Raw genomic sequence first — 24,246 nt, forward strand, 5'->3', positions numbered from 1 at the left:
TCCGCTCTCCCTTCCTGACTCCCAATTGCTCTTACATACAGGAGAGCTTTTTTTTTTTTTTTTTTTCTCACCTTGCCTTGCATAAGTCAAATGCAATCCACCAACCTACATCTCGGGTACCCCAGGCTGAGCAGTCTTAAGGCAGCATTGGCCTCTGGCCTCTTTTCTTGAGGCCCATATGGAGATCCAGAACGACGGACATGGGGTGATGGAGGTCAGCCCTGGAGGGGCATGGGATACAAGCAAAGGACAGCAAGAGGCCCAGATGGCACCAGGTATTACAGAAAAGTTTATTATCAGGATAAATAAAGACCTTACGGGGGACATTAAAACCGTCACTGCAGGGGGTGGAGCGTGGACAATACCTGCAGTGAAGGGCGTGGGGAGGGTGTGGGAACCAAGGACGGTGAGTGGTGGAACCAGAGCGTGGAAATGGCCAGGTTCCCCAGAACGTGCATAATATCCTGCAGGCTGAACCCCAGTGGGCCTGCCTTGCCGTTCTTCCAAGTCCTTTGCTCTTGGTGTCTCTGAAACTGTCGTTGTTTTGGGGTGGAGGGCCTTGAAAGCAGTCCTGAGTGGCAGTTACCGGTGAAGGTGCTCAGGGGCCATTACCACCATTACCCCATCGTCCGAAGATGGGAAAGCATCATGGGTGGAGAGAAAGGCTTGGCCTTCCTGCTTAGGTTGATGGAGGGTTTAGAAAGGGCTGCACAAAATTACTCCAGACTGGATAATCCAGGCAGAACCCTGACAGCCCGGGAACCTCCATGGGAGGCTCTTACACACCCTTGCCCAGTAGCATGGAGAGTTACATAGAAGCAAATCCCTTGTGGATTCTGCTAGTCCTCCTGGACTTTGCTCAGGGGACACCTCCTCCTGAGCACTGCTGACTGCTCCACTGTCCACACCTGCCCACGTCCCTCCTCTGTCTACATTTCCCACTTCCCAGAGTCCCTTCTCACCGTTTTCCCATAAGTCTGGATCCAGGACTCCGCACTACTCAATAGCTAGGGAGTAACAACACCCTTCTCAGTCTCCCCTGCTGGGGGGTACCATCTCAGGGCCCTCCCAGCAGAGCCCAGAAAGGATGGGAGAGTGAAGAACGGGGGCAGAGGGAGGGGGGCCATGTGGTCCTGTGGTGTTCCAGGCCTCCATCCTCTCCGACATTGCTCTTGCCTTTTGTCTGGCACAGAAAAGCCCCCAGCAACCTGCTCTTAGTACAGAGCTCACCAGCGCCATCTCCACCCTGGGAGATGCCGCAGAGTATCTTACACACTAACAAGGGAGACATGTAGTACCCAGAGTCAGAAAGAGCAAGGGATAGCTGGGGCCCATGTATGTCTTTTCTGATTGGTGGATCTTGGGCATCATGGCGGGTGGGGGTAGCTGCTTAAGATGTGTACCGGGGAGAGCCCCATGGGCTGAAAAGACTGGGCACATCCTTTGTTTCTCGGGCACTCCTTTTTCTTCCCGGAAGCTCCTGCTTTTTCTCTGTGGGGAAACTGTCAAGAGGGAGAACTGAGCTGCCTGTGAGACTGAGGCCCTGAAGGGAGTGGGCAGCCTAGGCTGGGCTAGGCCTGTTGGACAACCCTGCCTCTCCTGCTTCCCATCCATACCAGGCCTGCTCTGGGACGGGAAGTAGCGGACAAGAGGGCTGTGTAGGCTGCAGAATTGTCACAGGTTCACCTCAGGGTCAAGGCTCTCCATAGGGTACAGAGTTCCAAGCCTTACACCTTCCTCTGGTGGGCCAGGAGAGCCAGGATGAGGATCCTACTGACCACTAGCCATGGCCATTCTGGGACATGTAAGCAGCCAGAGCCACCACCACAGCCACATAGAGACCAGCCCCCACAGCGATGGAGAGTGTGGCCAGGAAGAGGGCCCGGCGGGAAGTGGTGCTGGCCAGGCGGAAGTCCCCTTTGGAGATGGCCTTGCTGGTCTGGGGAGACAAAAGGTTGACATAAGGCAGCATCCTCAGGCCCAACAAAATAGCCCAGTCCACCAGGCCCTTCCCATCCTGCCGGTGAGCGGTGAGTGGCAAGTCCTCCCGCTGAGAGAGTGGCGGGCCAGAGAGGCACCCTGGAGTCCCCTGTACACTTACCCCCTGGGAGAAGTAGAAGGCAGCCATGCCCAGAGGCCAGAAGCAGCACAGCATGGAGAAGAGAGTGAGCCCCAAGTGGTCCCTGGGAGGCAGGGTGAGGAAGGTGTCTTCACTTTCGCTCTCTGTTGAGGTTGTATCACTCTGAGAGAGAGTGGGGTTTGGTAGCAAAAGCCAGGGTCTCGCAAACCCTGTCAGACTGGTAAGAGTTAAAAACACATGCTTCTTTTGCCAGCCGCTAATCCCTGGGACCCGGAGGTGGAAGGAGATAATTGACTCCCGTAAGTTATCATTTGATCCCACAGCTATACTGTGACCATACATCCAGTAAAGAAATAGAGCCAGGTGGAGGTGGCGCACACCTTTAATCCCAGCACTCGGGAGGCAGAGCCAGGCGGATCTCTGTGAGTTCGAGGCCAGCCTGGGCTACAGATCGAGATCCAGGACAGGCACCAAAGCTACACTGAGAAACCCTGTCTCAAAAAAAAGAAATAGATAGATAAATAAATAATGTATTCTTTTTTAGTGCAACATATTCAGTGGACAGATACAGAGCAAACTCTGCTGCTCAGAGCCAAGGCTGGTCTTGTCACACCATGTCACGTGACCTGGTGAGTGGTACTTTTAGGAACTTCTTACCACGGAAAAATACAAGCCTCTGAATTCAAGTCTGTCTCCTGGCGAAGATGGAAGATGAAGGTGTTCTCAGTGCCCAAAGACGGGGTGATCAAGTTAACAAATGATGGAAGGGCTCACAGTGAAAGACCCTGTCACTTTACAAATCACCTTGTAGAACATATTAAATTACACAGAGCGATATCAGAAAATCCAGTTATAAAGCCACATACTTTGTGGGAGAGAGGCAGAGAGGAAACATGATCAGCTACCAAAATAATCATATTATTTTCAAGTGATTAATAGTCGCTATTTACAATGGTTGCTATTTATCACTTGGGTTGATAAATAGTTAACTCAAGTGTCTTTCTGCCTCCTCCTCTTCCTCATCCTTCTTCAATAGGGTATCATGTAGCCCAGGTTGGATTTGAATTCACCAGCTAGCCAGAGCTGACCTTGAACTCCTGATCTTTCTATCTCCACCTCCCAAGTGTGCTTTCTTTTTTGAGACAGGGTCTTACTGCATAGTGCAGGATGTCTTTGAACTTTATATAGACCAAGATGACATCAAATGCCTCATCTTCCTGCCTCTGCCTCCTGAGTGCTGGGATTAAAGGCATGTTCTCACGACCAGTTTAGAATCCACACACACACACACACACACACACACACACACACACACACACACACACGCTACTTACCTCTTCCTCCTGGCTGTCCTCCTGGCCCTGCAGCTCCTCTTGAACCCCATAGGACACAGTGTGGATGGTGACATCCTCCTCAGTTTGACCAGGTTCTGAGCCCTGTTCCGGGGGCCCCGCTGGGGGCTCCCTGGCCTCGGTGAAGCTGGTCTCACAGCTGCCTGCTTTGGGCTCTTTGACCTTGTCCTTCCCCAGGAGGCAGCTGGGTCGATACCAAGCCTCCACGGCCAGCTGTAGGGACCCTGGGTCTAGGAGCTGGTGGGTACGAGAGGAACCAGCACCTCCTAGGAGGTAGGAATAAAGCTTCTCTTGGCAGGACCAGCTGGCTGGGGCCTCCGGGTAGGGGTAGGGACTGTGGAGGTGGGTGGGGCTCCTTGGCAGCAGTGGGTTCTGAAGTTCACTCAGGCTCTCCATGGTTCTGCCTGCAGTTGCCAGGGCGGGGAGTCTCAGTCCTCTCGGAACCTGTCAGGAGAGCAAGACAAGTAATCACAGGGGCCAGGCCACTGGATCCATGGCCTGGGGTGGTTAAACCAGTGAACTTTTGTGTCCCAAGTTGGCCCTAATCCCTGCTTTGCCGTTTTCACCAGTGGGACCTTGAGCTAGCTATTGCTCAGAGCCTCAGTTTCTCTGTCTGTGAAGTGGGGATGGCAGTGGTACTCACTTTGGGAAGATGATTCACTCATTTCCTCACGTGGCCCGTGATTAATCAGTACTAGCTATATGTCAGGCACTGGAGCAGATGCTGAGAATACAGTCATGAGAGAGGCAAAAGTTAGGGCGAAAGGGAGAAGTGTGTCTGTCTGTCCTCAGGAGTCTAATCCAGGTGCAGAAGACAACTATACTTGTCTTTCCTGAAGAAGTACCGCGCATGGCGGCACACAGACTTCACTGCAATGGGCAGAACCGACAGGGAAAATTTTGTGCTGAGATGTGGAGAAGCCAGTTTACAAGGTGAGGGGAATGCTGCTGTAGCCTGGATCTGAATGGCCCCCCAAAGGCCCAGGTGTTAAAGCCATGATTCTCAACCTGTGGGTCACAACCCCCTCACAAGGTCGCATATCAAGATATCCACATAACAATTCATAACAGTAGCAAAATTAATTATGAAGAAACAATGAAGTAATTTTATGGTTGGGGGGGGGTCACCACAATATGAGGAGCTGTATTAAAGGGTTGCAGCATTAGGAAGGTTATGTTAAAGGCTTAGTAGTCCTTTGGTGTATGTGAAGATTGCAGAAGCCTTTAAGAGGTGGGGCCTGGTGGGAGATTTTAGGTCATGGGGGTGTGGCCTCGAAGTGGATGCCTGGGATGCTGGTCCCTTGGGCCCACTCAGACTCCTGACCTCTAAAACGGAAACAGCTCTCTCCACTTTAAGCTCTTTGTGATGTTGGCAGCCTCAGCGCACGCGCAAAGCGTCAGGGCCTGTAGAGTTTAGGCTGAAACCCCCGAAGGAGTCAAAACAGGCCTTTATTCCTCTTAAATCGATTGGGTATTTTTGTCGCAGCACCAGAAAGCATATTCCACACGGAGGGAGGAATATCTGCGGAGGTTCTGTGACTGGACAAAGGATGATGGAGCTGGGGGCCTGGGAGAGAGCTGGTGTGGCTCAAGGTGCAGGCCTGAGGGCCAAATGTGCAGCCCTGCCAAGGTCTAAGGGACTGCAGACATCAGAGGAAATGATGAGTGAGATTTGGTACCCTGAGTGTCTCCTATGCTTCTCATGCAGGGTGGATTGGACAGGGTCTAGTCCAACTGTGAAAGCATTAATTAAATATTTATTTATTTATTTTGAGACAGAGTTTCTCTGTGTAGCCCTGGTTGTCTTGGAACCGGCTCGGTAGACAGGGATGGCCTCAAACTCAGGTATCTGCCTGCCTCTGCCTCCTGAGTGCTGGATCAAAGACATGAGCCACCATGCCCAGCTTTAAACATTTATTTTAAGATTAATATTTACTGTCTTTTACTTATGTGTATGTATATGTATGTGCAAGCACATAAACCCTTGAGGAGGCTAAAGAAGGTTCTGAATCACCTGAGCTGGAGTTACGGATAACTGTGAGCCGCTGGACTTGTGTGCTGGGAACTGAACCCTGGTCCTCTATAAGAGCAGCAAGTGCTTTTAACCATGGAGTTGTCTAATCAGCTCCTTCCCACTTCCTGCTGCCACCCATTTATTTATTTGTTTGTTTGTTTTTCAAGACAAGGTTTCTCTGTGTAGCCCTGTCTGTCCTGGAACTTGCTCTGTAGACCAGGCTGGCCTTGTCAAACTCACAAATATCTTCCTGCCTCTGCCTCCAGAGTGCTGGGATTAAAGGCGTGCGCCACCACTCTACCACTATCTATCTATCTATCTCTCTGTCTGTCTGTCTATTTATTTACTTTTGGTTTTTCTAGACAAGGTTTCTCTGTGTAACAGTCCTGACTGTCCTGGAACTTGCTTTGTAGACGAGGCTGGCCTTGAACTCACTGAGATCTGTCTGCCTCTACCTCCCAAGTGCTGGGACTAAAGGTGTGAGCCCCATCACTCAGCTTTATTTATTTTTCTTTTCTTTTCTTCTTCTTCTTTTTTTTTTTTTTGTTTTGTTTTTTGTTTTTTTTTGTTTTGTTTTGTTTTTTTGAAACAGGGTTTCTCTGTGTAGTTTTGGTGCCCGTCCTGGATCTTGCTCTGTAGACCAGGCTGGCTTCAAACTCATAGAGATCCGCCTGGCTCTGCCTCCTGAGTGCTGGGATTAAAGGCATGCTCCACCCACGGCCAGCTTATTTATTTATTTTTAAGACTGGGTTTTATTATATTGCCCAGGCTAACTTCAAACTCACTATGTAATTCAGGCATAGTGGCTTACACCTATAAACTCAGCGCTCAGGTTTGAGGCCAGCCTGGGCTACATAGTGAGACCTTATCTCCAGACAAAACAAAGGGACAATAAAACCCACCCCCAAACAACCAAATAATTAAAACTTACCTCGTAGCTGAAACTGGCCTTAAAGTCTCCCTGCCTCAACCCCCACTTGTGGGTGTGCATGAACACTCCCGGCTTGTTGGTGGGTGGAGTTTACTGTGTCTTCAGGTAAACTGAGGATACTTAGAACTCCCTGATGATACAGGCCTGTAATCCCAGTGATTTGGGAGGCTGAGGCAGGAGGACTGCCAAGTGCAAGGTCTGCCTGAACTACAGAGATGCTGGGAACCCAGTGACAGAGTTGGAGAGATAGGGACAGGTGACGTTACCAGGTCTTGGTGGCAGATGGGACTAGGGGCTGAAGGAGGGCTTATTCTCAAGTCAAGCAGGTCTGTGCTCCGCTTGGCACAGGGGCTGCGTTCATGGTTACAGCTTTTGCCAGGGGAGGGAGTTTTCCCATCCCACCCCCTGCCACGCCCCCAAATGTAGTTTTAAGAAGTACACTTCAGGCTAATCTGCCCTCAAAGTAAACTGAGCTTGGAAGGTTCCTGCAAGGCCTAAGGCACCTAAGGGTACTGAAGCCTGCATCTGTACACCCAGCTGGAAGTACACACATGTGGTGATATAGTGTGTACCTTAATAAGTTTGGCTGAAGATCATAGAACAGAACAAGCCACTAGATTAAACACAGAAGCCAGGCAGTGGTGGCACACACCTTTAATCCTAGCACTTGGGAGGCAGAGATCCGTCTGGATTTCTGTGAGTTCAAAGCCACCCTGGACTATATGAGATTGACTCAGTCTAGGAGAGAAACAGAGCCAGGCAGTGGTGGCACACACCTTTAATCCCAATACTTGGGAGTCACACGCCTTTAATCCCAGCACTGGGAAAGCAGAGACAGGACGTGTTATGAGTGGGCAGAAAAAGGTATACAAAGCTTTTGAAGAGTCAGGAACTAATGTCTTTTGGCCAAGGAAAGCTTTCAGGCTGAAGAATCCTAGAGTTAAGAGGTGGCTTGTTCCTTTTTCTTTCTGATCTACAGGTGAATTTATTAGGGTACACAATATATCAACACACACACACACACACACACACACACACACACTTTACAGGCACGGATTAAGAATGCACTGAAGGGGGCTGACTTCTGACCTTCAGCCAGATGTCTACCTGGTACCTGGAAGGTTGGCTGAAGGAAGGAGAAAAGTCACTGAGTATGTCTGCAACAAATCCACACACTCTAGCAGGGAGGGACAGATATGGAGAGAGTGGGGTGAATCGGCTTCAGGAACTTCTGTGAAGTTTCGGGGTAGTTTGGGTGTCACTTGCCCTGGATTTTGGTCTGCAGATTTGGCTTTGATGATTCGGGTTAACTTCATGACCTTGAGTTTCATCATCCATAAAGGCCAGATAATGCTGGTGGTGGTGCACGCCTTTAGTCCCAGTACTTGGGAGGCAGAGGAAGGTGGATCTCAGTGAGTTGGAGGCCAACCTGTCTACAAATTGAGTTCTAGGACAGCCAAGGCTATACAGAGAAACCCTGTCTTGAAAAACAAAAAACCAAAACAAAAAGCACATGATACATCTCATGAAGATCTGTCTCATGAGGATCCAAAGAAGTGGCTGAGGTAACATGTAGATGATATATGAGGAGAGGCTGCTGTCCTTTAAAAATTTTTTTGACTTATTAATTTTATGTGTATGATATGTACATGCATGTGTAACATATGCATGCCTGGTGCCCACAGAGATCAAAAGAGTGTGTCAGATCCCCTGGAACTGGAGTTATGGATGGCTGTGAGTCACCATGTGGATGCTGGGAACTAACCTTGGGTTCTCTGGAAGAACAGCAAGAGCTCTTAACCACTGAGCCATCTCTCCGGCCTAGGAGGCTGCAATCCTTAGTTCTAGGCTGCAGAACTCATCCTCACCCATGAGGGCCATTTCTGACCTCCCAGCTGCACTCTGCTAACTATAGGAGGGAAGTGTAGGGAGAGATTTCTGTTTCCTGGGCTGAGTTTACTGGTCCCCGCTCCATCAAGCATTTGGAAGTCAGTGCCAGGGAAAGGGTCATTTCTGCTTCTGCCCCCACGGAACATGGATGGATTCTAGAAAGATGGTTCTGGAGTAACCTGAGACAGCATAACTCCAGGAACAGTGCCTGGGTAGCAGACAGAGAGTACCTGGAACAGAAGGGCATCAGGGCACTGAGGGCATGTCCAAAGGATGCTAGGTTCCCCTGGCTGACCCACCAATGGGGAGGACATGGGCTGATGTCTACATGAGGGCAGAGGAAGGAGGAGAGGTTGCCATGGTGCTGAGTCCCTGAGAATGGCTGCCTTGGACCCGAAGCTGGAGGAAAGCCTCATGAAGAATCACAAAGTGCAGCAGACAGGAGCGTGTGGCCCAACAGTCCACCTCCCAATGCAGAGAGAGCACCTGGGATGCAGGGCTGCCATGCACCTCGGGGCCTGCTTATGTCACTCTGCTGTGATTTCCAGGTGGCTGTGACCCAGCTGTGACAGAAGTTTCCTCGTGTAGCCATGGGGCATGAAGCTTGGGCTGGGAGGTAGGTTCGGAATACAAAGGCAGGGCCTCATCCTTCCCCCCTGGGAGCCCATTCCTGGTCTGTGGGCCTCTTCCGGCCTCTCAGTTTCCCTGAGGGGTTTGGAGGAAGTGGCCACAGAGGGCAATTGTGGTACTAACTTTTGTTTGTTTGTTTGTTTCGTTTTTCGAGACAGGGTTTCTCTGTGTAGCTTTGCTCCTTTTCTGGAACTCACTCTGTAGTCCAGGTTGGCCTCGAACTCACAAAGATCCACCTGGCTCTACCTCCCAAGTGCTAGGATTAAAGGTGTGTGCCACCACTGCCACTAACATTTTATGACTCTATAGTGCCATGGAGCCCCAGGAAGGAGCCCCTCTTTGAACACTCTGTCAAAGTAGAGGAGGGATGAGCACACTCAGAGCCCAGTGATGGACACCATCATGATTCCCCAACATTACCCAGTGGGCAGGTCGAGTGAGGTGAGGGAAAGGCAAGGTCTCTTTTGGATGGGTAGGCAGCAGAGCCGTGAAGTTAACTCAGATTTCCTAGCTCCACCTGTACCACCCTGGTTCCTGCCTTAGGCCTATCCACCTCTCTGGGAACCAAGGACAGAGCTCCCAGAGGACCCTGGGTCTCGCCTCTAGATGGTCTTAATGGATAGCCTCTGGGTCTAGGGCCTCCAGGGTGTCCCAGCCAAAAGTAGTGCTGTCACTATCCATGAAGCTGAGGTGTGCAGGGGCCTTGAGGAGGAGTGGGCAGCCCCAGGGCACTTAGAGCAGCTACATGCATCCAAGTCACCCCTGCCCTAACCTCTACCTCACTGGGAGGCCTTCCTTTTCATGCCCCCCCCCCCCCAAAGAGATGGAGAGATGCCTGGAAACCACAGGGGCATTTGCAAGTCCAAAGCAGGCAGGGGCAAGTGACCCCAGCTCATTCATTCCCTGTTCCTGTCATCCTCTCTAGTCAGACACCAGCTGAGTCTCTGCAGTCCAGGCCACATCTGGACTCCCTCCTTCCTTGTGCTCCGAGGGGTTTCCTCCCCGCCCCCCCCCTGCACACCCCCACAAGCAAGGCTTTGCAACCCTTCACGTACAAAGATGTGTCTTTCTATACAGTGGAAAAGCGAGAAGTCGTTTGACTGTCCAGGAATTGGAAACAAGTTCAGTGAATGATGGCACCCAATCCAGGAGCACAAGGCCTCGGAACAAACAGGCTCACAAAGGATAATGACTTGAGAGAACGCTCGTTGCCGTTCCAATGAGGAGGAAGAAAAGCAATCGGTGCGTGCCGTCATCTCCACTCCGCCAAACTGTCAACAGCGATTAGCTCCTGGGGTGGAGGCCCGGGAGCTTTCACCTTCTTCTTCATGCCCTCTTTTTTCTGTTTCGCACATTCGTTTATGTATTCATTTACAATCAGCATATACTTTTCAAAACTACTTTTAAATCAGAACAAAAATAATTAAGGGCTTAGATTTCTTCCTAGCCGAAAATCCATGGAAAGTTATGAGCTCTTGCTGGTTTTGGGGGCTGAGCGCAACATTAAAGCCTTTCCCTGCCCATATGCCTGCTTATATACTTCAGCTTGGTTGCAGCCAAGAGTCAGGGATCTTTATACAGGTCCTGTCTATGCCTCTACCCCCACCCCTCAACTACAAGGTCAATAACAGAGTTCATGGCCTCATCCCAGGCACCCCACTCTGAGTCCTGATTGGGGAAAAGGATAGTGGGTCACCAAGTCTTCTGTGCTATTGGCCTGGCTGGGCCTTTGGGCCTGATTCTTAGATCTGCCTCCCCATGTTCTTTTTCCTCAGGGTGGGAGACTGAAGCAGAGATCAGTGGCCATCTCAGCTACATGGGCTGTGTGTGCCTCCTCGACTCTGGTATGGTTGCTTGTGTACTTGCGTATGTGTGTGTGTGTGTGTGTGTGTGTGTGTGTGTGTGTGTGTGTGTATGTGTGTGCACGTGCACACGTGCGTGCATGTGCGAACACGTGTGCTCTGTTCCAGAGGATAGGCTCAAGAAGGCCTGGGATTCTGAAGTCACTATAAATGACACAGGTGGAGTTGCGAGTCTGAATCTGCAAAAGAAGGGTTGGGGAGAAGGTGTCTCTGAGAACACCAAACCCTTGGGGTTGTCTCCTGACTGAGGACTAGCTGAGCCCTGAGGTTGAGGCTTTGCATGTACAGACCAAGGACAAGAAACCATCCAGGGATTCCCCAGAGTCCAATTACAGACTCCTGTGATCACACAGAGCAACGGTAGACGTCCTTACCCAGAAAATGTACAGGAGAGTTAGGAGGAGCTGACTGTAACAACTCGGCTCAGCCGCTGCTCCCTGGAAGAATTCTCCTCAGAGAAGAACAATAACTCACACTTCCTGAGCTTTTTAACCACGTGCCAGGAACCAAACAGCTCTGAGTGCGCAGTCGACTCTGTAATTCTGACGGGAGCATATAACAATAGAGGGTGGTGTCGCAAAGGGCTTTCTCTTCCAGCTGTGACAGCCTGTAAGTGTCACGTTAAACTGCCAACAATAGCTAGGAAAGCTGGGGTGGAGGGGCAAGAAGGCCTTGAAGAATCCCCAAGGGTTACCAGGATTCAAAGGGTCCCAGAGAAAGGGCGCCCCAGAGAAGTGAGCCTGAGCTTCACTTTGGGGCCCTTCCTGATGCATGAGGGGTGTGTGCATTGGTGGCTGCTCACGGTAGCCTCAGGGTATGTCAAAGAAGGGGCCTCAGCGAACTCCCCACCTTTCCAAAGGGCAACTCCATAGGAAAACATCCCAGAAATAGGAGCAAACCAGAACCAGATCAGCCCTCATGAGGGCTGAGGCCAAGCTTGGAATTGGCCACCCCTCACTGGATGCTGGTGACCTGCCCAAGGCATTGCTGTCTGCCTGAGCAACAGGTGTCCTTGGGCAGTCAGTGATTCTCAGCCTTCACAGTATGAGACAGAGTATTCCACCTCCATTAATTATGGTTCTAGGATGGGGTGCTGGGAATCAAACCCAGGGACTTGTGCTTGCTAGGCAAATACTCTGTTAACGTAAGCCTCAACCTTAGCCCTAACTTTTTTTTTTTTTTTTCATGTAATTGGAGCTTGAACCTTAAGCATATTAGGCAAGTACACTACCACTGAGCTACATCCCCAGCCCTGTATTTTTTTTAAATTTTGAGACAGGGTTTCTCTGTGTAGCCTTGGCTGTCCTGAAACTTACTCTGTAGCCCAGGCTGGCCTCAAACTCAGAGATCTGCCTGCCTCTGCCTCCCGACTGCTGAGATTGAAGGTGTGTCCCACCACCATCTAGCACTCTTTTTTTGGATCGTGGGTTTCCTAGGGTACCCCTGAACTTTCCACCCTCCTGCCTCAGTCTTCTGGACACTGTGGCACACATCTGTAACACTAGCAATTAGGAGCTAGGGACAGTAAGATCAGAAGCCCAGGGACATCCTTGGCTACAGAGAGAGTTTGAAGCCAGCCTGGGCTAGAGAGCTTATCTAAACAAACCAGTAAGTAAGATTAGGCTTACCTAATCCCCCATCCCCAAATACCCAAAATTCTAGGAAAGGCCAACATTGAAGAAAGCAGATCAATGGTTGCTGAGGGCTGGGAGGCATGGGGAGGACATCCGGAAGGGCCCAAGGACTTTTTGGAGTGACAGTTTCTATCTTGACTTAGGGGTGATTATATGAATGTAACATTACATAATATAAAATTCATATGCAAATATAATTTTTAAATTAAAAAGAGCAAATGCATTATTTAAAAAAAGACAACGTAAGTGTGGTGGTATATGCTTGAAAGCCCAGCATGAGTTCTAAACCCTTGCCAAGAGCTTCAAATACACTTACACATTTAACTATCTTATACATGGGGAAACTGAGGCCCAGAGAGGTTTTTCTCAGATCACACAGCTGGAGAGTGGCAGAACCTGCCAAATCTGTCTGGCCAGAGTATGTTCATTTAACCACTAAGAAGAGATACATGTGTGTGTGGGGTGTGTGTGTGTGTGTGTGTGTGTGTGTGTGTGTGTGTGTGTGATCAAGTTCTCTAGAATCTGACACAGGCTGTGGCCTTGCAGGAGGCTTGCTTAGTCACATGATGACTTCTTAGGAGAGGTGCCCTAAAGGACAGTGTGATTAGGAATTGCGCCATGCTGTCAGGTTGGGGCCAACCTTTATCAGAACCATGTAACCTGGTGACAGCTAGAGTTGACTTATCTTAACTTGAGCAGGTGTTCTGTGTACTTAATTTTGTTGTTTTTAAATTTTTATTTCTTTTTCTTTTTTTGGTGTGTGTATGTGTGTCCATGTATATGTGAGGACATGTGGAGCTTGGGTGCCAGTCCTCGCTTTCACCTGGTTCACAACAGAGTCATTTTGTTTTTTCCTGTTGTTTGCATCACACTAGCTGACCCTGGAATTTCCCATGACTCTCCTGTGTCTACCTCCCATGGCCCTGTAGGAATACTGGGGTTATGCATCACAACATCCAGGGGTACGTAACAGTTCTGGGTTCCAGGGATCTGAACTCAGGTCCTCACTTGGGCAGCATGAGCTTTACCCACTGATCTACCTCCCAGCCCCCTGTTTGTTTTTGAGACAGGTTTGGACATGTTGCCAAAGCTGGCACAGAACTTGCAATCCTCCTGCCTTGACCTTCCAAATTCCACCAGGGCCAGCTCTTTGAACTTTATCTTAAAACCTTGTAGCAGAGCCAGATGTGGTGATGCACACCTGTACTTCCCACACTCAAAAGGCTGAGGCAAGAGATTCTTGAGCTCAGTGCCAGTCTGGGCTACATTGAAAGACTCTACGAACAAAACAAAAAGTAACAAAGCTGGTTATTATTGCTCCCCATGTTTCATACAAGAAAATGAAAACCCAGAAAGGCTAAGGAACAGCTGACAGAGTGACCAGGTCTGCATTTGAATTCAGGCTTGATCTAGTCCAAAGCCTGGGCAATTCTGGACATACTTATCAGGTTGGTCTCCTGGGAGGCAAGAAAATAAGAGTGGAGGGGGAATTGGTTTTGGAGAAAACCAGAGCCCTCTGTGAAGAGGAGAAATGGGAGCTTTAAGAAAAGATGAGGAGCCAGGTCGTGGTGGTGGCGGTGATGGTGGTGCACACCTTTAATCCGAGCATTTAGGAGGCAGAGGCAGGTGGATCTCTGAGTTCGAGGCAATCTTGGTCTACAAAGTGAGTTCCAGGACAACCAGAGCTACACAGAGAAACCCTGTCTTGAAAAAAAAAAAAAAAAAAAAAAAAAGTGAAAGAGATTTGGGGTGACGTGACTTGACTTGGCAGCCCAGGGTAGATAGCCTTAGGAGGCCAATAAGTACAGAACCACTGTGAGAGTCAAGCACCTCTCAGGGCAACAGGAGAAATACCCTGGCTACCCTGGAATTTGCTTTGTAGACCAGGCTGGCCTCGAACCCACAGAGATCCACCACCGCCCGGCCGAGAGACACTTTAAGCCAAGAGATCAAAGCCAGGACTTCCTAGTCAGGCAGAAGATTACATTTAAGTGATTACAATCCAGGGATAAGGTAGAATCTTAATAGGCACCAACCGCACCATCTTCCAGACAGTAGCGCATAAACCGTGTGGCCAACTGTGGACGCTGTGACTTTGGTAGCGGTTTGTGCAAGGTTTAGGCTGGATTGATGATTTTTGGCCTGTGAGCAAGAGAGCCACCAACTGAGCTTGTCTGTCACTAGCTGCGGCTGCCAGAGAGGGGCAAAGGCCAGGTGTAGAGACAAGGGCAAGGTGGGCTGAGTCACGGAAAACGGAACACACCTTTTTGTTTCAGCTCAGCGCTTAGCACAATTGACCATCACCATCACGGCTGTCCCCACCTGCGCCTCTCTCTTCACAACAGCCTTTTGTCGCCCTGGTGGTTGGTTTCTTGAGGGTCTCACATGGTCCAGGCTGACCTTCACCTCACTGTGTAGCCGAAGCCGGCCTTAAATGCATAGCCTTGGGCTTCCACCTCCTGAGTACTGGGAAGGTAAGAATGCACCACCATGCCTGCTCCCAACAGTTCTTAAACTGTGGTCTCCTCCGCTTGAAAGTGAAACTGTGGGATGTCAAGATGGCTCAGTGGGTAAAGGCAATTGCTTCCAAGTCTGATAAACTCCCTTCAATTCCCGGGACCTACTTGGTAGGAGAGAAACAACTCCTAAAGGTTGTCATCTGACCCCCACACATGAGCTATGGCATGGGCACCTTTGCCTCCCACCCCCAATAATAGCGTAAAAACTTAATCAATCGAATCAGGGGGCTGTGGGTGTGGTTTTGCTCATAGGGCGCTTGCCTGGGATGTGTGAAGCTCTGGGTTTGACTCTCCTGGGCTGCATGAACCGGGTGTGGTAATTCTGTAATCCGAGCATGGCAGAGGTGGAGACAGGAGGCTCAGAAGTTCAAGAGGATCCTTGGCTAGTCTGGGGTACACGAGACCCTGTAGCTCAGTGACAGTGCTTGTCTAGAGGGTACAAGGACCTGAGTTCAATCCCCAGCACCATGAAGAGAGAAGGACCAGCAGGAGAAACTGGTTGTCCAACTTAGCAGCAAGTACTCTGACATTTGCTCAGCAAGCTTCCATCCATGCCCCTCCTCTGTGGTCTGAGGGCCGAGACTGCTTCATGCACAGGACCAGCAATAGTGATGTGGGACTTTCACGGCTAGGTTATAGATGCCTATCCGTGTCTTTCACTTTCATTTTGCTCACTGGTATACCTTTTGGAACCTTGAGCTGTCCTCTAGTAGTTGGCCAGAGAGGCCATGTGTGATGTGAGCAGGGGCTCCAGGAGATAGAACTCAAGGCCATCCTCTTAGTCATCAGGAAGATGCCAGCTGTGTGAACAAAGCCGTCTTGGGCTCTCTGTGTCTGCCCATCTGTCGCCAGGTGAGCTCTGTCCGTACCACATGGGGTGGATGAACACACAGCTAGTACCGTCTGAGCGTCTGACCCTGCAGAGTCACGAGAATGGTGAGGTCTCTGCTGTTGAAGCCACTGTGTTTTGGGGGTGGTTTAGGCAACAACAGTTATCAAGGACATCCTCCTCGGTGCCTTTATGCTTTTCAGCTCCTGTTTCCATCTCTCCTTCACTTCACAGCCATGTTTCTGGGAAGCACCCCTCACATGCTTCAGCTCACAGCTTAAAGGCCACTTCCTTGGGGAGGCTGTCCTTACATCCTCAGTTTAGATTTTGATTCCCTGGTTATCTGCACTCCACTGTTCCACGCTCTTCCTCTCGAAGTGCTTATCACAGTCTCTATTTATATATGTGTGATTTCTTGATTAGTGTCTTTCTCCCTCACCAGATTGTGAGCTCCAGAGGGGTGGGGACCGTGTATGTCTTGCTCATCCACACAGCCCCTTGATTGGTATATAGTAGGCACTCAATAGATCACCATATGAATGAATGACATAATGCACGAGCAAATGTGCTAGCTGTCCTGTGTATCGGAGGCTTCCTGGCAAGACAAGACTTTCCAGGGCCATAGAAATGTCTCAGTGATTAAAAGAACTAGATGCAGATGAGCATGATGGCGAATGCCTTTAGTCCCAGCACTCAGGAGGCAGAGTTGGGCAAATGTCTGAGTTCAAGGCTAGCCTGGTCTACAGAGATAGCCAGGGCTACACAGAGAAATCCTCAAAAAATAAACAGACAGACAGACAGACAGACAGACACACACACGCAGAGAGAGAGAGAGAACTGGATGCTCTTCTAGGGGGCCCAGGTTCAGGTCCCAGTACCCATATGGCAGCTCACAACAGTCTGTAACTCCAATTCTAGGGATCCAATGCCCTCTTATGGCCTCTGTGGGTACCAGGCACACAAGTGATGCACAAACACACATGCTAAACTTAAAATAAGAAAATACTTTCTAGGATCTGGGATGGAGGGCATGCCCCTGCTGGAGACACTCAGCTCTGCACAACAAACATGTCTTGGGCAGTCACTTTAGGTCATTCCTCAGGATCCAAAGACAGACAGGGAGCAGCACCTGCTGTGAAGAGGGTTGCCAGTGTAGACTAACAAACACAAGGTTCATATGGAATGGAGGATGCTGTGCAGGTGTGCACTGAGGGCAAGGCACCGCTATCCTGAGATGGTGGGAATGAGGGAAAGCTGTCACAGAGGGTGACGTGGGCAGTGAGTCTCTCAGGTTGATGGGAGTCACTTAGGTGAGACAATGAGAACACTTCATTTCTCACAGAGGAAGCAAACGATGGCATGGATGGTGGTAGGGAGGGGAAGCCAGCAGGTTTGGACGATGGGAAGTAGCAGGGGAGGTGAGAAGGCCTCCCACACCTACAGGCTGGCAGTATATATGGGTATACCAGGGCATACCAGGGCCTGGCCTGTGTTTTAGAGCGTTCTGGATGACAGCGCAGAGGAGAAAGGAAGGAGTTGAGCTGGGTCAGAGTGGAGGCTAGGAGCCCTGTTGAGGGATGATTGTTGTGGCCTGAAGAGAGGGCTCGTGGATAAAGAGCACTTGCTGCTCTTCCAGAGGACTGGGTTTGGTTCCCAATACCCACAGACAGCTTGCAAAAGCCTCGTGGCTTCCTGTGACTCCAGCTCCAGGGGAACCGACACCCTCTTCAGGCCTCTGTTGGCATCTGCACATACACACACATGAATAAAAAATAAACCTTGGAGAGGAGAAGACTGAAACTACTGCGCTGGATGGAATGTATACCTTTAAGTCCAGCACTAGAGAGCCAGAGGCAGATGAATCTCTATGAGTTCAAGGCCAGCCCCAAATACATAACAAGTCCCAGGCCAGCTAGAGCTACACAGTGAGACTTTGTCTAGAGAAAAGGTGGAGGGATTGACTATTGTGGCTTTGGTTTTAGTCAAAATAAATAAGCTATGAAATCAACCAACAATGAATACATAAAGAGAATATGTTATATAGCTGGGTGTGGTGGCTCATGCCTGTAATTGTGTTATGTAACATAAGCCAGACAAGAAAGATCAGAAAAACCAAATAGTGCGTGCTCTATCTCATATATGGGAGCTTAAAAATGGACGATCTAAATGTAGAACTAGTGTGGTTATTAGAAGCTGGGAGGGTGGATGGGGTGAGCTGGATAATGGGAACCAAACGCAGTCAAGTAAGGGGGAATAACTTCCTATATTTCACAACACAGTGGGATGAAAGTTCATAATAACCCACTACACCTTCTATAAAGATCTGGAAGAGAGGGCCTCCAAAGCTCCAGACAGGAAATGGTAAGGAAACACACACTGAAGCCCAGGACTTGTTCATGAGAAAGGAGAGAGAGGGCAGGGCGCAGATGTGACCGGCAGAGTGGATGGAGAGGAGGTCCTATCTGAGGAGGGGTAGTTGTGCGGCTACATAGGTAAAGTAAGAGCTGTGGTTAACAGAAGGTGGGAGGAGGAGTCTAGAATAACTGCAGGTAAAGAGCAATGTGAACAACTGAGGCAGAAAAGCTGTGGGAACACCCCTGGTCCAAAAGGGCAGCTTCAGCACCCAGGACACTTCTATTCTGGTTTCAGCGTTGGGGCCTGGAGAGCTAGCTCAGAGAAGTGCTCGCTGAATTTACATCAGGACCTGAGTTCAGGTCCCTACCCCCCACATAAAGAGCAGGGCCTAGTGGCAAGTCTGTAGCCCCAGTGCTAAAGGACAGACAGACAGGTCCCGAGAGCTCACTGCCAGGCAGCCTAGCCTAGCCGCTCAGCACCAGGTTCAGTGAGATAACTTGCCTCACAAACAATGTGGAGATAAACAGGATGACACCTGACGTCGGCTCATCACCTTCCGGCCTTCCAGCCTCCACAGGCTTTTGTGCACACCCTAACACACTTGCATGCACAGGCATACCACGCCCTCCACACACAGAGGCTTTCTCAGATAGCAAGATGCGAGATTTTAAAAGGATAATGGAAGAAAAGAAAACGTTAATGGAGTTCTGCCAAGACAGAACGAAAAGACAAAAAGCATGGCAGGAATGTAAGAAGGTCGGGATGTGGAAGGGGAGAGTCAGGTCTGATGCCCGCACAACATGACTTTGAGAGAGACAGAGAACTAGAGGAGAAAAATACCTGAAGAAGTACCACACTGCCATAGTAGCATTGTGATCTGATCACCAAAGACTCAATTAAAAAATAAAGGTGCAGAAGAAGAAAGTGTTTTCTGAGATAAGAGCAAACGAATATTTGGACTGTGAAGACCTACTATGTCCTAAGCTGGGGAAAGTGGGTGGGGAGAAGTTGGGTGAGCCTGGTTTGGAAGCCCCTTGGGATACAAGGATAGGATTCTGGCTGTTATCTGATGTATGAAATGGAAGCCCTGGGTAGTGGTCTGGGCTAGAGAGGTTCAAGACCCATCCAAGGACGTTTGGAGAGAGAGAAGGGAGCCGAGGAAGGGACAGGAGAGGAGAGCACGGAAGAAGAGCGAACGAAACAACTGGGGTGCTCTTTCTTCTTCCGTGGGAAGTGTCTTTGCTGCTGTCTTCCAGGGAGAATCAATCTAACGTTCTGGGCTCCCAGGGTCAAGACTGTTCTTCCCTCAAAGCATAGCCCACCTTGTGACTGAAACGGCGGGGGGGGGACCCCTGGAAAGGCTGGATAGGGGCTCTACTCTGCAAACGAGTCCATTTTCAGGTGGAAATCAAACCTTCATTCTTGATGAAACAACCCGTCTCTCCACTTGCAAACCTCTTAGAAACAAGTGGCATGCCTAACGACGGATGATAACACCCCTAATCTTCTCAATCCCTGCTTGGCTGGCTGAGGGGGGGTGGGTGGAAGTATGGGTCTGGGGTGAGGGAGGCGGTAAGGGAGAAAGAAAATAGAGAGGAGACATAGAAAGAACAGGGACATGGTCCAGTCTTTCTTGCTCCCAGCTCGCCGTGGGGGGATCGCCATGTAGAATGCCACCTGAACATTTGAGAGAGAACAGATACTAGGAAAATGCAAGTTTTATGAATTAGGATGTTACTACTTCCCCGAACAAAGCCTGCGCCTTTCTGATTCTATCCCACCTTTCCAGGACCCATAGATGAATTGGCCTTTGGATTGGAAGGTGATCAATAATGTGCACGTCTGCAGACATTCTTCGAATGTCATAGAGATGAGACTTGCATGTATGTCAATGTCTCAGCTTTTCTTTCACACAGACACACACACACTCACACACACACTCACAGACACACACACACACAGACACACACATACAGACACACACACACACTCACAGACACACACAGAGACATACACATACAGACACATACACATTCAGACACACACACAGACACATACATACAGAGACACACACAGAGAGACACATACACACGCAGACACACACACACAGACACACACTCACACACAGACACACACACAGACACAGACACACACACACAGACACACACACACTCACACACACACACACACTCACAGACACACACACAGACACACACACACAGACACACACACACACAGACACACACATACAGACACACACACACACATTCAGACACACACACACACAGACACATACATACAGAGACACACACAGAGAGACACATACACACGCAGACACACACACACACACAGACACACACTCACACACACACACACACACACACACACACACACACACACACACACACACACACACACTTTTCTTTTTTCCTCCTTGAGACAGAGCCTTGTTATGCAGCCCAGACTGGCCTGGAATTCACTGTGTCACTGTGTAGCCCAGATTGGCCTCAAGTTTCTGATCCTCCTGCCTTAGACCTCAAAATGCTAGGATTATAGGTGTGGGCTACCTTATTTCATTCTGCACACCCTATTTCTTTTATCTAAAACATAATGTTTTTTTTTTTTTTTTTTTTTATTTAATGTGTATATGTTTTGCCTGCATGTATGTGTGTGCCTCAGGTCCCCTAGAACTGGTATTAGAGAAAATTGTGATTCCTTGTATGGTTGCTGGGAATGGAGCGCGAGTCCTCTGGAAGACTAGGCAGTGCTTTTAACCACTGAGCCATCTCTCCAGCCCTGTATACCCGATTTCTTAACAATCATGTTTGATTTAGTCTTCCTCCTCCCCAGCTCTTCTCACCCCTACCCTAAATAACTAAGATCTCTCACACACAGAAATATACCATTGCTGCCTCCCTTCTTCCCCTCTGGGGGCCCCACAGAAGGGCCAGAGTAGGAGCATCAGCAAGGAGGGAGCAGAGGGGAACACAGGAATTGGGTGAGAGACAGCTTTCCCTGGCTGGAAGAAACAAGGCATTATCTGCCTGGATAGTTAGAGAACCCCGGAGCCCTGGTGACCCCGGGGTAGGTGTGGACACCCGCACACCTGCAGGTGGAGGGGCACAGTATCTGCCTAGGAGCAGGGCCAGTTCCCCAACAAGCCAATCCCATCGGAAAGAAAAGCCCCTTTATAGTGTGCATCGCTGCTGCCACTGTCACTCTGGTATGGGGGTTAGTGACTGTCCATTAACTCCAGAGAGCTCATTTTTGCCAGTGCCGCACCAACAGCTGAGAGCCAGGAAGTGCTGACGTGGGGAAGGGGGGCTGGTCCCCCACCCTGGCTGGGCACTCAGGGGAAGTCAGGGAGGTCACCGGCATGGCTTACTCAGCTCTACCGAGTGCCAATTAGCTAAGGTTTTTCAGAGCATTGGCTGTGCCTGCCACAGTTGAGGGAAAATGATTGTAAGAACGGCTCATTTTGGTTTTTTGTTTTTGTTTTTTGTTTTTTGTTTTTGTTTTTGTTTTTGTTTTTGTTTTTGTTTTTAAATAAACTAGGCTCCTCTCTACTGGATGGCTCTTTCCCAACTGTTTTCTCTTCCAATCTTCCTAGGAGGGAGATCCCAGCTAGCTAGGGTTTCTGGGAAGAGAGGGTCAAGATCCTGGCCCACTACTCCTGGGCGGGGTAGTTTCTGGCCTCTTGGCTTGGAGGCTAAGGTCCCTACCACCCTGTCACTCTCTATATACTGCGGCTTTCCTTGAGAAATGAGGAAAACGATTCAGAATGTCAAATGTAGAAGTGGCCTTTTCTGCTTCTTCTAGATTCTCCCACTTCATTCATAAAACCCACTTCATCACAGAAAGGCAATTTAACTTATTTACCACACCAGGATATTGAAAGTGGTACCCTGCATCCAAGAACTAAGAGGTTTGTAGTTTGGGACAGCCTCAGAGAGTTCCATAGAGTACCAGGCCTTCAATCTCATGTTTCCAGTCTCTCCTGTCATGGATAAGAAAGCTGAAGGGAAGGTACCTGCCCAAGACAGTTGGAGGCAGACCTGGAACCAAACACCTGGCCCCTGATTTCCAGTCAAACCCTTTGACTCTGATACATTTTCGCAGTTCATTCCTGTGTTTTTGCACCCAATTACTGAGCCCTTACTACCTTCCAGGTGCTGTGGGGGAAGGGGTGTGGAGGAAAGCAAGGAGATGAAAACAACACAATCCTTGCCTTCAAGGAGCTGTTTTCCCTAGATCTGTGGTTCCTGGGGAAATATAAAAACAAAAACCATGAGTCAGACTCTCGCCCTATATTATCTTCTATAGGTGTCGATGGAGGAAGGGGGCAGGAAGTCCTTTTATTTCCTCAAGATTTATGAGTTTGACTTCACTGTTTCTGGGACCCTTTGGAGGCTGCAGGCAGAAGGGGCCACGGCTGGTCTGCAGCAGGGGTGAAGATGACAATGACCAGATGATGGGCTGCAGGCCTCACTAGGGGATGTGGACACTGAGAGTAGCTCACTGTGGCAAGATGTGCCTCCGAAGACTTCCTTTGCTTCAGGGAATCTCAAGAGAGGTGCAGATGCCTAGAGTTCTTATCCTCACTGTAGGAACGAGGAGACTGAGGTTCAAAAGCTTGGATAACTGAGGCCAGCCTTTGGAAGCTGCCAACCAGGGCTTTTTCTACTCTTGATGGTAGGAAATTGAGGTAGGTTGGAGGGTGCCAATGAACCAGTCTGAAGCCAGTGGTCAGCCACAGCAGTGAGCCAGTCTTTCTTGACGCAGTTTATTTCCATTGGTCCATTCTGCCACTCACAGAACTCTGCACTCAAGAACTGAAAGCACTTTGCAGGCCTGAATGAGCTCATTCAACACACTCTTGCCAGAAGGCGAGAGAGAACTCCAAATGGAGGCTCTGTCCGGGGTCATCAGCATCCAGGCATATAATAGAAAACCAGACCCAGCAGGCTCCCTACTTTATCCCCTGAACCAAGCAAAACTGGCCCCCTTTCATGAGGAAGAGGGCAGCAGGATAAAGCTGAGGTACCTTCTGGCACCAAGTCTTTCCTCTGAGAAATGGATTAAACAGAACAGTCCTGAGGAAATAGACAGCCCCCACCCTCCACTTCCTTGTCCCAAGGGCTATTTCCAGGGCAAAGAGCGAAGAGATCACGGCCTCTCCAGTCCCCCCTGGTGACCAGGTTTGGATAGGGGAGAGCAGCTGAGTGAAGCCCACTCAGATTTTTTTTACCAATGTCATAGAATCTTGGAGACTGGGGTACCAGGGAGTCCCGGAGACTAAATCAGTGTTCCTGCAACCAGCAGGCCAAGTGTCTCAGAGCTGTCTCAGGTCGGGGTCAAGGCCTTGGTGGTACAGGGTCAAGGTGCGCAGGTGCCTACCACAGCCCGGGTCCCTCAAGTCCCTCTTAGCGTCACCCTGCAGGGAGGTAAGCAGTGGGGACAGACCTGACCAGAGCTTTCAAGGAGCTCAAGGACCCGTAGGGGGTTGGAGCTTCATCGCTGGGAGGGCTCCCCCCCCCAGCTCTTCCCAGCTCACTCGGTGCCTAGCTCTGCGCTCCCGCTGCGCCCCCAGACGGCTCCTTACCTGTCGCGCTGCGGACCGTCCCGCCTCCTCGCGGGGCTCGGGGACCGGGCATGGGCCGGCGAGCGACGGCGTCCCCGCCTCGCAGGCAGCCGCGGTGGAGCTTCCAGGAGAGCTCCCTGCTCCCGGCCCGCGTCCCTGCCGCTGTCGCCGCCGCTGCTTCAGCACCGCGGACAGCTCCCGCCCGCCCGCCACCGCCCCGCGCGCCGGCCACGGTCCCGGGAGCCCCGCATCCCGGCCCCGCCGCCGCTCAGCGCTTAGCCCCGGCCCGGGGCGGCTCCGTGCCGACTTCAGGGAGCGGCGAGGAGGGTCCCCGCCTCCCCGCCTCCCACCGCCACCGCCTCCCTCTCGCCTCCGTGCTCCGTGCTCCCTTCCACGCTCCAGAATCAGCCCACCAGGCACTCCGGACCCAGCTCCCGGGAGGGGCGGGGCGGGGCGGGGCGGGAAGTCGGGGAGCCTGGAGGAGACGGCGGCGGCGGCGCGAGGGGCGCGCAGCTGGAACCGGCTTTTCTGCTTCCTGGGGCCAAACCCTCTCTACCCCAGCCCTTCTC

General features: G+C 50.4%; 1 protein-coding gene across 1 annotated transcript; it reads right to left on the reverse strand.

Moving 5' to 3' along the window:
* Nucleotides 1–266: 266 nt before the first annotated feature.
* On the reverse strand, nt 267–24,137 carry Syndig1l (synapse differentiation inducing 1 like). The gene is made up of 4 exons (XM_036206214.1): nt 23,699–24,137; nt 3,415–3,876; nt 2,102–2,242; nt 267–1,939 (listed from the first exon to the last, which is right to left on the reverse strand). Exons 2-4 carry the CDS (start codon nt 3,826–3,828, stop codon nt 1,781–1,783), a joined length of 714 nt encoding a protein of 237 aa, XP_036062107.1. The 5' UTR covers nt 3,829–3,876; nt 23,699–24,137; the 3' UTR covers nt 267–1,780.
* Nucleotides 24,138–24,246: the final 109 nt, after the last annotated feature.

The sequence above is a fragment of the Onychomys torridus genome, chromosome 14, assembly GCF_903995425.1.
Source record: "Onychomys torridus chromosome 14, mOncTor1.1, whole genome shotgun sequence".
Taxonomy (NCBI): domain Eukaryota; kingdom Metazoa; phylum Chordata; class Mammalia; order Rodentia; family Cricetidae; genus Onychomys; species Onychomys torridus.